At 41.6% G+C, this 15,667-nt stretch overlaps 1 protein-coding gene across 6 annotated transcripts in view; it reads left to right on the top strand.

Moving 5' to 3' along the window:
* Nucleotides 1-253: 253 nt before the first annotated feature.
* Nucleotides 254-15,667, top strand: part of LOC132407662 (endoplasmic reticulum mannosyl-oligosaccharide 1,2-alpha-mannosidase-like) — a 75,452-nt gene continuing 60,038 nt past the window's right edge. For 2 of the 6 annotated variants that reach the window (XM_059994477.1, XM_059994483.1), the window contains exons 1-4: nt 280-405; nt 794-874; nt 5,420-5,561; nt 10,688-10,796. In XM_059994477.1, the coding sequence (XP_059850460.1) occupies nt 5,457-5,561; nt 10,688-10,796 (214 nt within the window). In that variant the 5' untranslated portion in view covers nt 280-405; nt 794-874; nt 5,420-5,456. Of the gene's footprint in view, nt 406-793; nt 875-5,419; nt 5,562-10,687; nt 10,797-15,667 lie in introns of all 6 variants that reach the window. The other 4 variants (XM_059994479.1, XM_059994480.1, XM_059994481.1 and 1 more) reach the window with 4 other exon arrangements.

Genomic DNA, 15,667 nt, shown 5'->3' with positions numbered 1-15,667 from the left:
TCCCCCTCCCCTTCCCTCCTCCTTCACCCTCTCCCTCAGCACCGTTCCCCCTCCCCTTCCCTCCTCCTTCACTCGGTCCCTATTCTCCCCTTCCCCTCCTTCATCACCCTCCCCTAATCACCCTCTCCCTCCCTTGATCACTTCCCTCCCTCACGATCCCTTCTCACCCCATTCCCCCGTTTTTCTACACTGATTGGCGGCCTGGTTTGTGACGTAGACAGTTTCGACAGCTCCCGGCCGGCCTGCCGGATTCGCTCCGCCCCGAGCGGAAGTGACGCAGCAGGAGTCGGAGCTGGCGTTGTTGAGCGGATGAATCGGCTGTAGGGTGAGGAGAGACCCGGGCGGCGGCGGCGTTGGTGGTCAGAGTGAGCGGCTTGCGACGACACTCGGGGTCGGACTGCCGTGGTGGGTGTGGAGGGAGTTAGGGGAAGGTCCCGAGGCTGGGGTTGCTCTCAGACAATTTCCCCGTAATACTCCCCCCCCCCACCCAATCTCGGCCTCCAAATCCCCTCGCCCTCCCCCTGCGCCTCCCTCCCACCACACTGACACTTCCATGGGGCGGAATTAATGCTAGCTGTAAAAACCTTTTTAATCTTTGTTCTGTGTCCCAGTTGTTAGATCTGTTTAAGACGTTGCGCTGATCTTGAAACTTTGATTAAGTGAGAATTTTCCAGCTGCTGATAGGTGTAAACAACCCCTTTAAACCTAGCAGTTAATGTGTTACACTCAGCAATGCACAAACCAAGATGAAGGGTCTCGATCCGAAATGTCGACTATTTATTTCCCTCCACAGATGCTGCCTGACCAGCTGAGTTCCTCCAGTGCCTTGTGTGTTGCTCCAGGTTCCGGCATCTGCGGTCTCTTCTGTCTCCAGGTGTTACACCCAATTACTTATCGTTGCAGGATGTTTTGAAAGTGTCCAGCACCTTAACTTATAACTTAATGGGATTTGGAACCGGTACGGGGATGAAAGAGCTCCAAAAATCCTGCATGCCTGTCCATTTTATCTTGGTGTTTTAGTTTAATTATTCTTGTAACTTTTGTCGCTCCTTGCTAACTAAAAGTGAAGTTTGTGAATGTTATGAAAGACACCAGGAGCAGCCTGTTATATTGATTCTTTGTGGCGCAGCCTATTAAAATTGGGTGGCTGCACTAAGGTGAGAATGTCAGAATCCAAGGTCCCCTGAAAGTGGTAACAGAAGGAACATGGACTGCCTGACTTCATCACAGGCATTGTCTTGTGATTTAATGAGGGGTAGCAGTAACTTTTTACATATTGGTTGAAATCTGGAGTTTGCTGCCGGAGAAGGAAGTGGAAAAGGCTAATTATGTTTACAAAGCATTAATGTACACTTAAACATGCAAATGATAGAAAGATTTGGCCCAGATGTGAGCAACTGGGATTAGTGCAGCTGGGCTAAAAATCAGCATGGAAATATCTGGTGGGCTGAAGGGCCTGAATCTGCTATACTGACACTTAAAGTTGGTTTATTTTCATTCCTAATAAATGCTGCGTCATTTCTTCATTTATCAAAACTGCAGCTGATTTCTATATTATAACCACTACTGCTCTAAGTTATATTACCTTCCTTTTTTTTTCTTGTGAGGGAGCTGTTTAGGAAACTAGATGTACAAACTAGTTTGCTGTTAATTTTTCTGCTCGTGATTTAAGACAGTGGTTCGCAAACTTTTGTGTTCCCTCATCCTTGGCTGCAGACCACATCCCCAGTAACCCCCTGTCTTTCTGGCCATTACATGAAAACTGTAAAGAACTTTGATTTATGGTGCACAGTGAAAGAAAATAGGAACTGCAAATTCAAAACTGACAAATGCAAAAATTCTTCAAATCTGTTTAAAGATACAAATAAAATTACTTTACAGTAAAACAATTTTGGAGGTTACATTAGTAGTCCAACTATTCAAATTCAAGTTTAGTAGTCATTTAACCATACCCATGAATACAGCCAGAAGAAACAGTGTTCCTCTGGTGCCAAGGTGCAAAACACAGTACCAACAGTCATACACTGCACAAGGCGCATACAAGATAGAAGTAAACATACAGTCCCCCCCAAAAAAATACAGCTCAAGTGCCTGAATGTCCTATAGATTGATAGTACATGGTTGTTGTGTGCAAGAAAAGGGTCTGAAAATGAGCACAATCCAGTTTTTCACTGAGCAACCACTGGAAGTCAGCATGCGCACTGTACCACACCACCTCTGGCGTCTCTGTTAGGCAGCTGCAACAGACAATCACACAGAATTGGGCCTAGTCCGCGCTACACCTGAGGCCATGCCACTCCCCCGCCATTAGTATCTCCAATAAGCCAGTGAACCAGACTTGTAGTGTTCTACATCACCAATTGCTTCAACTACCACTGCTTCACTGCTTTTTCACCTTTCAGTGAGATGGATGGGTTTGCTGCAGTGATATCAGCTTCTCAGCAACAGGCTGAATGCCACTCAGAGTCTCAGGTCCACATTTTGCAGACTGTTCATTGTGAAACCACGCTCTACTAAATATGATGCCAAAAAGACAATTAAAAGCACCTTGGCCTTTTTCCACAGTGCAGGATAGTATTCAAGTTCTTTTTGTGATTAAATGTCTTGCTATGATTTTTTTGAAATGCAGCTTCAGCTCACTCATTTTGTCGTGAGATCAGTTCTTCCTCTATTGTTCCTGTGCAAGTGTTCAGGGATAGAATAATTACCCAATCTGGAATTTCAAAGAGCGCACAAGTGTATGTAGGCATTTTCCTTTTGTGAACCATCTGACTTCTGTGTGCAACAGCAAGAGTTCAAACTGTTCATCATGCTCAATACAAAGCTTTTAAAATAAACGAAAATTGAGAGTATGTGACTTGATTTTATTTCTGCTGTGATAACAGCAGTTAATAACTTGTGCAGCCCATTACAGATGTCTGTGAATCACACAGTGAATGTTAAATATATTAGGTACAGCTTTTTTAAAGCAAATAATAACCTCATTCTGGCCTAGAAAGTTTCACTGCTTCATTAGAAAAAATATTTTCGCGTAACAGACACATTGGCTGCTGTTGGTTGCTTAGTGTTGGTATAAATCCATTTTGCAGATACTTCATACTATACTGTCTACACTTTTTCTTTTCATCTGCTTCTGCCATTTTTGTTATAGATGAATGACCACGGTCAATCGCCTATTGTTTTAAGTCCAACCTCAAGTGCTGTGATCAATAAAGGAGAAAGTTATGACATCATAATAGCTTTGGCAAAAACTTGACTCTCTGCCTGAAGATACATGAAGTAAGGCAGTGATTTCTCTATTGGGCCATGGGCTATAGAAATCTGGTCAAGACCATTCAAAAGGGCAGATTCTGAACTTTACCCAATTGAAAGCCATAACCTAATTCGGAGGAATTTCATTACTCTGGGATATTTAGTATGGGAATTGTACCAGCAAACACTACTACAGCAGTGAACAGCAATAGTGCGTGGGCTGGGCCCGGCAATAACACGACTTCTTCAGTCCAGAATTCCCATGATATGCCAATTACAGAAGTGTCACATTGCTTTTCAACAACTTTAACACTCTTCAAGCAGTCTTAAGAGAATGGTGGGTTAGCAAGAGATCAGGTGATTATGAGATTGTTATAATCAATTATGAGACATTGAGGATCAAATGTTTATAATAAGTGATTCATTTCTTAAATTAAGCCTGTAATCCCTCAGCTGCCACCACCCCCCCCCCCCCCACCGCTACTGATCGCAGCTCTCTGCCCTCATTATCTTTGAAACTCCCACTGTCCCTCAGCTGGGTGATATCGCCCACTTTATGAACCTCTGATTTAAAGCATTTTTTCCCCCAATCTTTGCTAGGTTGTAGGTATATGTTTCAACAGATTTTTTTAAGGAACAATAAACTGTTTTGGATTTGGGAATTGATGGGGTAATTTTTAAATATCAGCAGAAGATAAACTCAAGAGGGAAGCAGGCGATGACAATCAGCACAGAACAACTATGTTCAGAAATCCAGGAAGTTTATTATCTGCCTCAGTAGTTGATGTATTTTGTACTCCTCCAGAACTCACCATAGCCTGTTTCAATCACATTTTACAAAATCACTGAGCCTGTTTTCCTTATGAGCGCTCTCAACTGGTCCAGTGAAAACAGTTATTTCACTAGAGTGTATAGAATCATAAAATAATTAAAATTGTGCCTGGTATTAAAGGGAGTAACATTGGAAGATCTACCTGTCTGGCCCCAACCAAAGCCCTAACGATTCCACATTATTCTATATTCCCTTTACAATTCACAAACCTTTTTACAGCTGTACAGGACTGAGGTGATAAACTGACATATAGTAAATAGTACAGGTAGCTAAGGTTCATAAAAAGACAAGAAAACCAACTAGCATCCATTTTTAAGGATAGACTGAAAAGCGCCACTATATTCATCCTTCATGAAATCTTACTTGGACCACAGAAGAACTGGTACTTGTGCAGTGTCACACAGTGTCGTTCAGCCTTTTGGGTGTGTGGGAGTGTCTGAAAGGCAGTCTTATTATTTGGCTTTCACTCTGTGGTTTTAAATTTTATTGTCTCTATGTACCCAAGAACTCAACTTTGGATTTGTTTTGCCATTAACTTACAAGGACTCTTTATTACTGGAAACACATCTTTGAGCTAAGGGGGGGGGGGGGGGGGAAGGTGGTAGAAGCTCGAAGACACAGGGAAATTTCATGCAGGCAAGGGGAGAATGTGCAAATTATGTTCAGAGAGCACTCCAGCCCAGGATCAAAGCAGGATCCCAGGATTCATGAGGATCTGTGTCTCCTGTCATTAAAAAAGGTCGTATAACATTTGGAAAATTGAACAGTATAGTGAAAGGAAGCAATAGGTGTGACATTAGAGCACCATTATGCTGCTAAGCTGTTTTGTAAGGCAGACAATGTTAAATTGAATATTTTAATTTTTAATATGAATATTTTTGTAATGCTGATGACTGATGTCTCTGGTCAGTTTCCTATAGGTTCTTCAAATTGATCTTTTGTAAATACTACTTCTATTTGATTTGTGGAACTTGATAAAAAAGAATAATGTTTTTTTGAATGGAAACATTTGTGAGCAAATCTGCTCAGAGTGCATCATCTTGTTGATTGTCTGACTTCTTTGTGCCTTGTGTTCTTTTAATTGTTTAAGGGGATTAGCCATGGTCAACTGGCAGAACGGTGTGAAGGAACATATGTTGGTTCTGTTTCTATTACAGATTTGATCCCTAAGCCCTTTTCTTTTTGGCTGTTACGTCATTCATTATACATTTTTTTTGTGTGTGGGAGCATATGCTAGTGTGAAAGCTAATTTATTTTGCTCTGTGTTAGGGAAAGAGTTCTTGTTCTGTTAAAAGCAACTCTCATTTCAGTGCTTCTTCATTGAATTAATTGCAGCATACCAAAAAGTGTTATCATCGCAGGAGTGTGAAGGATGTACTCACCACAGCGAAGGGACTTCATTTCAGTGACACTGGGTAGCCAGACAGGAAGGAGCTATGACAATAGTAAAACCTGGCGAAGACAATCATGTTGGAGGGTAAGATGTATTATGTTGTGAATTTTCAGTGGTTTCTCACAATGTTTCATTCAGTGTGAGCATTCAGTCATTATACAAACTTGACCGAGATTGAGTCTGTCTCACTTAGTTGAATCAATATGGTTTGTAAGGGAAGTGTGTGGAACTGATATATTTGCATACAATCCTCAGAGAGATATATTGCTGTTTGTTTCAAGTTGCAAGTTCCTGAGTGTTTGTGCTTGTGATTGTGTGGGCCATGCAAGTGCATTCAATGGAACCTTGCTCCATGTCCCAACCACTTTGCATCTATGACTGAAGCTGACAGGTTTTGTCCATGACAATTTTATCCCCTAATGAGGCAAAGGTGTTAAAATAATAACAGCTAAATGATTAGTGTGCTGACTTCCATGCAACTGTTCAGGTGGCTATAATTCAAACAAAACAGGTTATGGGAAATGGAAATATAGTCAAGTGTAGCTTTCAGACACTATGCCCAATAGTTAAAATGTATCTGGTTCGTTCTGTTTGTTCACGAGGCAGGATCCCTGATTGGCTACTCATTTTAATTTGACTTCCCATACCCATACTGATATGTCTGTCTGTACCCTCCTCTACTGCTGTGATGAGGTCAAACTCAGGTTGGAGGAATAGCACCTTGTGTTCCATCTGTGTAGCCTCCCAACTTGATGGCATGAATATTGATTTCACTAACTTCCAGTAATCTCCTCCGTATTCCTTCCACTCCTCCAACGTTAACTAAATTTTTACTGCTGTGCAGGTTTTTTTTAAACAACCGTTGCTCTGAGCAGGAAATTTTTACACAGCCTGAAAACATTTTGTATATAAGAAAATTCCGGTTGTGCAGCAAGAAAGGCTATGCGTGTCAGAGCATATTGGTTACTGTGCAGCCGTATACGAGTAGCTCAGAGAGAACAGTGCATTCCTCCCACCTCATTCTGGCTTCTGCTTCCTTCCTTTCCAGTGCTGGTGAAAGGTCTGGGCCTAAAACATTGATTGTTTGTTCCCATCAGTAGATGCTTCCTGACTTGCTAAGTTCCTCCAACATCTTGTGTGTGTTGCTGTAGATTTCTAGCATTTGCAGAATTTCTTGTGGTTAAAATATGTTGATGTTTTATGTATGTTTGGTATGGTGAACAGATTTAATTCCTTACCTTTGTAATAGAGACAACATTTCAAAATTCATTGTTTCAAAAATCCTTTTCATGATGTAAGAGTATAAAATGTGATGTACCACTACAAATCCTTCAGCTTGTGAGGCATTAGGTACAATAAGAGGAAAATCTTAGCCATGCTCTACTTAAAAATAATATGCTTCCGGATGTGGGTTGTGGAAGTTTCATCGCGGATTTACAAAGCATTGTAAAACTTGCAGTGAACAATTTTGTGAATACAGTTGCCATAGTCATCTTATTAGGCAATCCCTTGAGATCAAGAGGAGAAAATCCAAGCAACACACACAAAATGCTAGAGGAACTCAGCAGGCCAGGCAGCGTCTATGGAAAAGAAAGAACAGTCAATGAATTACAGTCTGGATTTGTACGTTTTGAGTCAGTGAATCAGACCAATATGGATACTGCAGACACTGCTACAGATGGTGACCACCATGGCTCATGGTCAAGTAGTTTATGAGGTAGTTCATTCCTTCCACTGCTTACTCAGGGCTTCTATTCTCCCAGTGTAAGTCCAGGTGGTTCTGAATACCATACAGAATTTTCCTTCTCCACACTTAGTGGTGATGAACAGGAAATTTGCCATTGTTTGGTAGGTATGTTGCATTTCCTCAAGGAGTCTTTGAGCAAATCCTTAACTCTTCCTCAGTCCACTTCTCATTGAGGAGGTCAAAGCAGAGTCTGGTGTTGGGTAAATGAATCTTAGTGTAACCAGGGCATTGGTGGTGAGGACGTTGGCCTGGGAGGGAACAGCAAACCAATTTTTGGTCCTTCTGGTGATTTTAGAAAATTTTGTGAAGACATCATTGGTGGTATCTTTCCTGTGGCTTAAGTTGCATTCTGGTGTTGTAAGAAGAAGTTGGTTGAGGACCCTTGTATATGCTTCAACGAAGAATGCTTTGCCATGTGGTCTGCACTGGGCTAGCTGTGTGGCGCTGAACTGAATACTACTAGACTCTTGGTTTGATGTTTGCTATTCTGTGTTGTCCGCTTGTTTTTTGCCGTTTGTACAATTTATTCTTCTTTCATGCATTAAGTATCTGATTTTTTTCTTGAATGGGTTCCATGGTGTTTTTTTGTTTCATGGCTGCCCGCGGGAGGACAAATCTCAGAGTTGTACACCAGGGGTCACCAACCTTTTTTCCACTGCGGACTGGTTTAATATTGACAATATTCTTGTGGACCGGCCAAAGGCGGGGTGGTGTTAATCACGACCGGAATATAGGTGATAAGTCAACTGCAAGTCACTTATAAGTGGCTAATACACTCAATTTTGTTTCTAAAAGGGTTTATCTAACGAATTTAATATTAAACACAGTGCATATTTTCCTCTTATGAACATGTAAAATCATTGCAATACACCAGTGAGAGGACGAGGTAAGGGCCGGAGGTCCCCGTGCTGGGGCCGCGACAGTCACAGTCTGGAGCGAGCGACCGACAGGGCGCCCCCCCACCCTGTCCTTGTAGGTAGGTAGGATCTATCGGCCGACAAAAGTTTGGCTTGATGGATGACTTTCAGTAGATTGCAGTGAGGTAGCTGCTCTGCTACTTACGAAACCCTGAGCCCGAATTAGGTCATCTGCGAATATTTTACTACCAGGTTCCCCACGAACATTCGGTGTGCTAAACAGTTTTAGAGGCGGTGCCCATCTGTCCGCGCTCCAGGCCAGTAGCAACGGCACCTCGCCAGCTATGCAAGGTGGCCAGTTACCTGAGGCCAACCAGTGATCCCTGGCGCGAGGGTATCACTACATTTAGGCAACTGATGACCTCGCGTGCGTTCATGTTCATCAGTGGGCGTGAAGGAATGAGGAAAGCTGCAGCTGACTCATATCATTTCATATCGCCAAATCATATCATTTCCTCGCAGCCCGGTAGCACATGCTTTACGGCCCGGTGGTTGGGGACCACTGTTGTACACCCTATCCTCGTTATATGAGGGGGATACACTCCTCATAGTCGACATAATGTGAGTATTTAAATGGAGAAAATAGGGATGCATTCCGAAGGACTTCCAAAATGTTTTATCTGTAATTTATTCACATTTTCATACCAATACAACACAAAAGCAGTACCACAAGGCAACATTCGTATTATATTTCATCAATATAAGGTAATATTCATTGTAATAAATCATAGAAAATTAACATACTAGAGTGTACAGTACTCACCAACAGTGTGTTCGCTCCGGGAGATGAGTGGTTGTTGTGGTGTTGGGCAGCTTCAGGTGGATGGTTGTGGTCATCAGGATCATATCAAGCACAGCAAGGGGTGAAGGAAGACCCACAGAGCTCTTAGAACTGCTGGCAGCAAGAGATGACTCCGGTTTGAAGAAAGTGGTGAGGGTTGTTTGCTTGGCAGCATTTTGTTTTTCAGCATAAATTTGCTGGTAAGGAAGAAGGGTTGATGGCAGGGAACGACCGAAACGCCGACTCCGTTCTAAACGTGGGTCCATGTCCATCGCCATTTGTGCCAAGTGTTCCAACTTCCACCATAGTTAAATATTTCAAGCACAAAATCTCTGCACCGTAGGTAAAACCAACAAAAGTTTAGGAGTGCAAGATCGTACCTTGCCAAAACTAATGCGAGACTGGCGGGAGTGAAATTGTGAGACTCCGACACCTGACTTGTATTGGCGGGAAAGTGGTGCCCCTCGCATAACTGTGAGATTTGGACACATAAGGAGACATTGGTAGAAATAAGTTCCTTGCATAACTTGCAATGTCTGAAGACGCATATAATGAGGATATAGTGTATCTGTAAAGCATACCTTGTACTTTGAATCTTTGAAAGGTCCTTCCCTGAGTTTGCACAAGTAAGTTAATCGATCACTTCGTGCAGCTTGAATGGGGGTGTTTGGATGACCTTGTTCTGGAACGTAGTCATCGTCTGCTTTGTGGATTTGCTGTACTGCCAATGAACATCGAGAAACTAGTAACTAAACTGATCCAATTTTACTATTCTTCCATACTCCACACATTCTTGTGCCTATCCAAGAGCCTTTTAAATGCCAGTATTGTATTTCCTTCACTGCCATCCCTTGTAGCACATTCCAAGCATCCACCACTGTGCTTTTTGGAAAAAACCTTGCCCCACACATCTTTGAATATATCCCTTCTCACCAGAAAAGCATTCCCTCTAATATTTTGACCTTGGGAGGAAGAAATCAGCTGTAATATCTTCATGGTTCCTGTGTGCTGGAAATTGTAAGGCTACTTGAGTTGCTGTCTGCGAAGAGCCAGCTTTGTGGGTTCCTCAACATTGTTCTTCTTATGGCAGACTTGGGGCACGTTGAAGGACAGTGTGGAGTAAATTGGATGGTGGTCAGTCAGCATCTCACGATACTGCATCCATGTCAAAATGCCACAATTCCGAAGAGCAAGTTTTACTGTTAGGATTGTGCAGTTGAGTTCTGACATTCCAAGTCCTGAGCTTGGTACTGTGGTGAGGAAGGTGTGTGAGAGAGATTGAGAGAGAGATTTTCCATTGTGGGGTAGCTGTACCATGCCAGCTATCACGTGGGTTCTGCAGCAGGGTCTTGACTCGACCAGCAAGGGCTTCAATAAAGCAGGTGAGTGATGTCAGCCCTGTACCCAGAGGAAGACAGTCGTACCTGGGCAGAGCACAGTTCAGAAGAATTTCTGATTTTTTTTTTTTGTTCTTTTGCTTTTTCTTCTGTGATCTTTGCCAGCAAATTGGTGATTTTCCTTCCAGCAAGGTCAGACATATTTATCATACACTTATCTTAAACATTTCTGGCTGGGTACAGTTTAATAGACTGTCTGTCTGTAGCTCTGCACTTTATTCTTTTACCTGAGGAAATGATATGGTTAACTATTGGGGAAGGAAAGAAATCACACCACTTGTTTTTGATACAAAAAAGAATGACAGTGCATTTTTGAGAGAGGTTTTTAATAAACAAATTTCTCCCAACTTTTTGCATTTTTCTACTAGAAATGGAAACAGCTTTCAAGATTGCAACGGAGTCTGATTGCCTTCCTATTTATTTTCATGGTGTTCTGTGGTATTGCCGTATATCCTGTCCTGTTTGAACACTGGCAAGGTAGGAAGCATTGCTGGCTGTTACACTTAGTCTTTCTCAGCTGTCAATTTAAAGACATTCTGTATTTCCACAATAAAAGGACATTTTGCTTGAAAATATGTTGTAATTATTTCAACAGTAGTCATCTAATCATAAGGGTAATATGTTCAGAATAAAAATATAGAAATGAAAGCAGAAAGTGCTGGAACACTTGAGTGATGAAAGGAAAGTTATTGGCATTTCTAGTGGTTGATCTTCAGTTGATGTGAAATGTTGTTCTCACCAAGAGCCTGGACCTTACTTAACCCAACCTGTAGTGTGTGGTTAAGGCTTGTCATAGGACATTTCAGACTAATGGAGGGCTGCCAGCATCCACAATATCATTTTGGTGAGTGGACTAGGCCTTTAGTGGTGACCAGATCTCTTCATTTGGAGCAAGGTACAACCTTTGACTTTGTACCTTTTTAACTGCCTCTGATAATCAGGGATCTTGAAAACTTGAAATTGTTTAAATAATTCAACAGGTTTATTTTGGATTCTCTGTCATCAGATTTCTGAAAGGTCCATGAACATTACTTTGTTATTCTGGTTTTGCATTATTTATTTATTTTTTGCAACAAAAGCTCGAAGACACAGATACACAAGGAGATTTAAGAGATCTGCAAGGTAACTTGTTTACTCCTAAGTGCAGTTCCAGAAGATTGGAGGAGGCTATTGTACATTGTTCAATAAATGTCCTCTGGCAAGGACAAGCCAGGTAACCACAGACTGGTAAGCTTGGCTTGGTACGTGGGAGTACATGATTCTGATGAACCTTTTGGAGCTTTTCAGAGAGGTGTCGAAGTGGGGGTAGATGAAGGTAGGTCAATGGATGTTGTTCGTATGGACTTTAATGAGAGTTTTGACAAAAGCCTGACAGATTGATCTTTAAGGTTAGGTAACATAGGATTCAGTGGAGTGGGTGTGGTGGGGAGCTAGTGAGGTGGATTTGGAATTAGCTGTGTTGTGGAACAGAGGGACCCGGGAGTAGAAGTGAAAGCAACTGCATAATTAGGGTGGTGAACATGGTCTTCATCAACTAGAATATTGAATTCAGGAGTAAAGACGTTATGATGCGGTTATATATGCCCTTAGTAAGACTGCACTTGGATTACTGAGTTCAGTTTTTGTCACTCTGTTGTAGGAGAGACATTGTCTAGCTGTAGAGGGTGCAGAAAGATCTGTGAGGATGTTACTTGGACAAGAGGGGTCTGAGTTATAGGGAGAGCGTGGCCACGCTGGATTCTTATTCCCCAAGGTGCAGGAGAACGAGGGGTAACCTTAGAAATTTATAAAACCATGAGGTGTATGGATAAGATGCACGGTCATAGTCTTTTCCCCAAGTTGGGGAGTCCAAAACAAGAGAACACAGATGTAAGATGACGGGAGAAATTTAAAAAGTTACCCAAGAGGTAACTTTACAGAGGATACTTGCTACCTCAAATGAGTTGCCAAAGGAAGTGATCGATCATCGACATTAGTTGGTGGGGAGGGGTGTAGATGTTGGAATTCAGGGAAGTTAAAGTGGGATTAGAGTGAATGATTAAAACCAATGGTTGGTGTAGAATCAGTGAGTCAAAGAGCCCGATTCCATGCTGGATGATTACATCAGTTCAATAATTTAACCACCATGCATACACTGAAGTTAAAACGGTTGATAATCCTCTTCTAACCTTTCTGAATGCAGCTGATTTGGAAAATCTAAAGCAGCAAACCCTTTTGTAGCTGTTGAACTGGATCATGCGAGCTGTTTGAGTCTACTGTGTCAGATCATGTGCTCATCTGGAGTAGGACATTACTAAATTGCAGTAAACAATGAGGGGGGGAAGGAAGAGTGTTGGTCCGTAAGCGCACAGACTGGATTGAGTTGCGCAACACTTTAACTAGCACAGAACATTCTGAGACGAAAGCCACCTGTCGTACATTTTCTGCGATATGCAGGTGTAACAGCAGCCTGCATCACCTATATTTAAATGGTTTTATAGTTGTTCATTTCAACAAAAAGTAAAGAATGCTGGAATACTGTGGAGCATCACTTAGAAGTAGATTATCTCTGATCCTAGAATCATGAATGTCCTTGATGGTAAAGGTTCTAATTTTACCCAGAGTTTAAAAGAATCAACTGTAAAATAAGAGGGACTAACAAACTGCTCTATCAGTAGCAGGCAGATTTGACACATGGACTTTGCTCACACTATTAACTTGCACAGGATAAACTTTCGTGCTGCTAAACAGATGTGTTTATAGTCCATATAGTCCATATTTTTATAACAAAAATAATATTTTCTTTGTTTCCCTATTTTGCTCCCCTGTAGTCTCCCTGTACAACACGTCATCCTTCCTTGGCCAAAAGGGCAGGGTGGAGACCATGCTTTTGTCAAAGCACAATAGGAACTTCATCTGACAGGGTACCGTAGAAACCTTTTCCTCAAACACTTTGTAAACTCAGAAATGATGGTTGCATATAGAGTCTGAAGCATCACTGCTAAACAATCACCTAGTGTTCATTGTTTTCATGTGCTTTGGAAGTGAAAGGTTGGTGTAAAACTGATCTTTGAATTCTGCACATCTAAGTAAGCCATTGAAATATAAAAGTTGGACTTATACAATATTCATTTTTACTTTTTACACTGAAGGTAGAATACCTCAGGTTCAGGTTGGTGCTGGATCCCAGGAGAGGGAATTTGTAGAACGCCTACAAGATGGCATTTTAGAGCAGCTTGTGGTTGAACCCACTAGGGGATAGGCAATTCCGCATTGCGTGCAGTGTATTGAAACATATATGATTAGTGAGCTTAAGATAAAAGATCCCTTAGGAGACAGTGATCGTAATTTGATAGGATTTATCCTTCAGTTTGAAGGGGAGCAGATACTAAAGTCAAATATGTAAATATTCCAGTGGAGGAGAGGGAGTTACAGAGGCATGTGAGGAGCTGGTGAAAGTTGATTGGAAGGCGGACACTATCATTGATGACAGCAGAACAGCAATGGCTAGAATTTCTGGGAACAACTTGGAAGGCACAGGATAGGTAGATCCCAAAATTGAAGTTTTCTAAAGGGAGGATGTGACAACCATGGTTGACAGGGAAGTTAAGGGCAGCATAAAAGGAAAAGACAGGGCATATAATGGAACAAAAATTAATGGGAAGTTAGAAGATTGGGAAGCTTTTAAAAACCAATAGAAGACAACTTTAAAAAAAAACTATGAGAGAAAAGATGAAATATGTGCTTAAGCTAGCCAATAATATTAAAGAGGATACCAAAAGTTTTGACAGATACACAAGAAGTAAAAGGAGTGAGAATGAATATCGGACTGCAGGAAAATGACACTGGAGAGCTAGCAATGGGGACAAAGAAATGGCGGACAAACGAGAAGTATTTTGCATCAGCCAGTCTTTGCTGAAAGGCTCTAGTAGTATGTCAGAAATAAGGAAGTGTCAGGAGATAGAAGTGAGTGTAGTTGCTATGAATAAGGAGAAGGTGCTTGGGAAAGTGAATGTGCTTGGACTACGCCTCAGGGTTCTGAATGAGGTAGCTGAGGAGATTGTGGATGTATTAATCTTTCAATAATCACTAGTTTTTGGAATGGTTCTAAACGAATGGAAAGGAAATCTTGCCTGACAGATCTGTTGGAATTCTTTGAGGAAATACAGGTAGGACAGACAAAGGAGAGTCGGGAGATATTCTTTATTTTGATTTTCAGAAGGCCTTTGACAAGGTGCTGCACATGAGGATGCTTAATAAGATATTGGTTGCCGGTGACTAGTGGTGTTCCACAGAGGTCGGTGTTGGGGCTGCTGCTTTCCACATTATATGTTAGTGATTTTGATAATGGAATTGATGGCTTTGTGGCTAAGTTTTGCAGATATATGAAGATAGGTGGAGGCACAGGTAGTGTTGAGGAAGCAGGGAGTCTGCAGAAAGACTTAGTTTGGGAGCTTTGGTAATACAGTGGCAGATGGAATATAGTGTAGACAAGTGTATGGTCATGCACTTTGGTGGAAGGATTAAAGGCAGGGACTATTTTCTATAGAGAGAAAACTCAAAAATCAGAGTGCAAAGGGACTCAAAAGTCCTTGTTCAGGATTTCCTAAAGGTTAACTTCCAGGTTGTGTCAGTGGTAAGAAAGGCAATATATTTCAAGAGGACTAGAATGTAAGAGCAAGGATGTAATGCTGAAGCTTTATAAGGCATTAGTCAAACTGCACAGAGTATTTATTGTAAGCAGATTTGGGCCCCTTATCTAAAAAGTGTGCTGGCATTGAAGAGGCTCCAGAGGAGGTTCACGAGAATGAATCGTGGGAATGAAAGGGTTAATACATGACTAGCATTTGATGGATCTGGGCTTGTACTCGCTGGAATTTAGAAGAATGAGGGGAGATCTCATTGAAATCTATAAATTGTTGAAAGGCCTAAGTAGAGTAGAGTGAATGTTTCATATAATGGGTACGTTTTGGACCAGAGGGAACAACCTCAAAATGAAGGAAAGTCCATTCAGAACAAAGATGAGGAATTTCTTTAGGCAGGTGGTGGTGATTCTGTGGAAGTGGTTGTGATTGCCGCAGAAGGCTGTGGAGGCCAGGTCATTGAGGATGTTTAAAGTGAAAGTTGATAGGCTCTTGATTAGTCAAAGTGTCAAAGGTTGTGGGGTGAAGACAGGAGAATGGAGATGAGAGGGATAGTAAATCAAGCATGATGGAATTTCAGAGTACTCTTGATGCTCCTTTGTCTTATGAGTCAATTTGCATAAAAGGAGATAAAATGACGTAGATAAATCCATAATTATTCCCAGATCATTGACTTTAAGATTTAATGCTACACATGACAAGTTTTTCTGAAACTTGCTAGATTTT

Source organism: Hypanus sabinus, chromosome 18 (genome assembly GCF_030144855.1).
Source record: "Hypanus sabinus isolate sHypSab1 chromosome 18, sHypSab1.hap1, whole genome shotgun sequence".
NCBI classification, from domain to species: Eukaryota; Metazoa; Chordata; class Chondrichthyes; order Myliobatiformes; family Dasyatidae; genus Hypanus; species Hypanus sabinus.
This window is presented reverse-complemented; position numbering and strand designations above follow the sequence as displayed.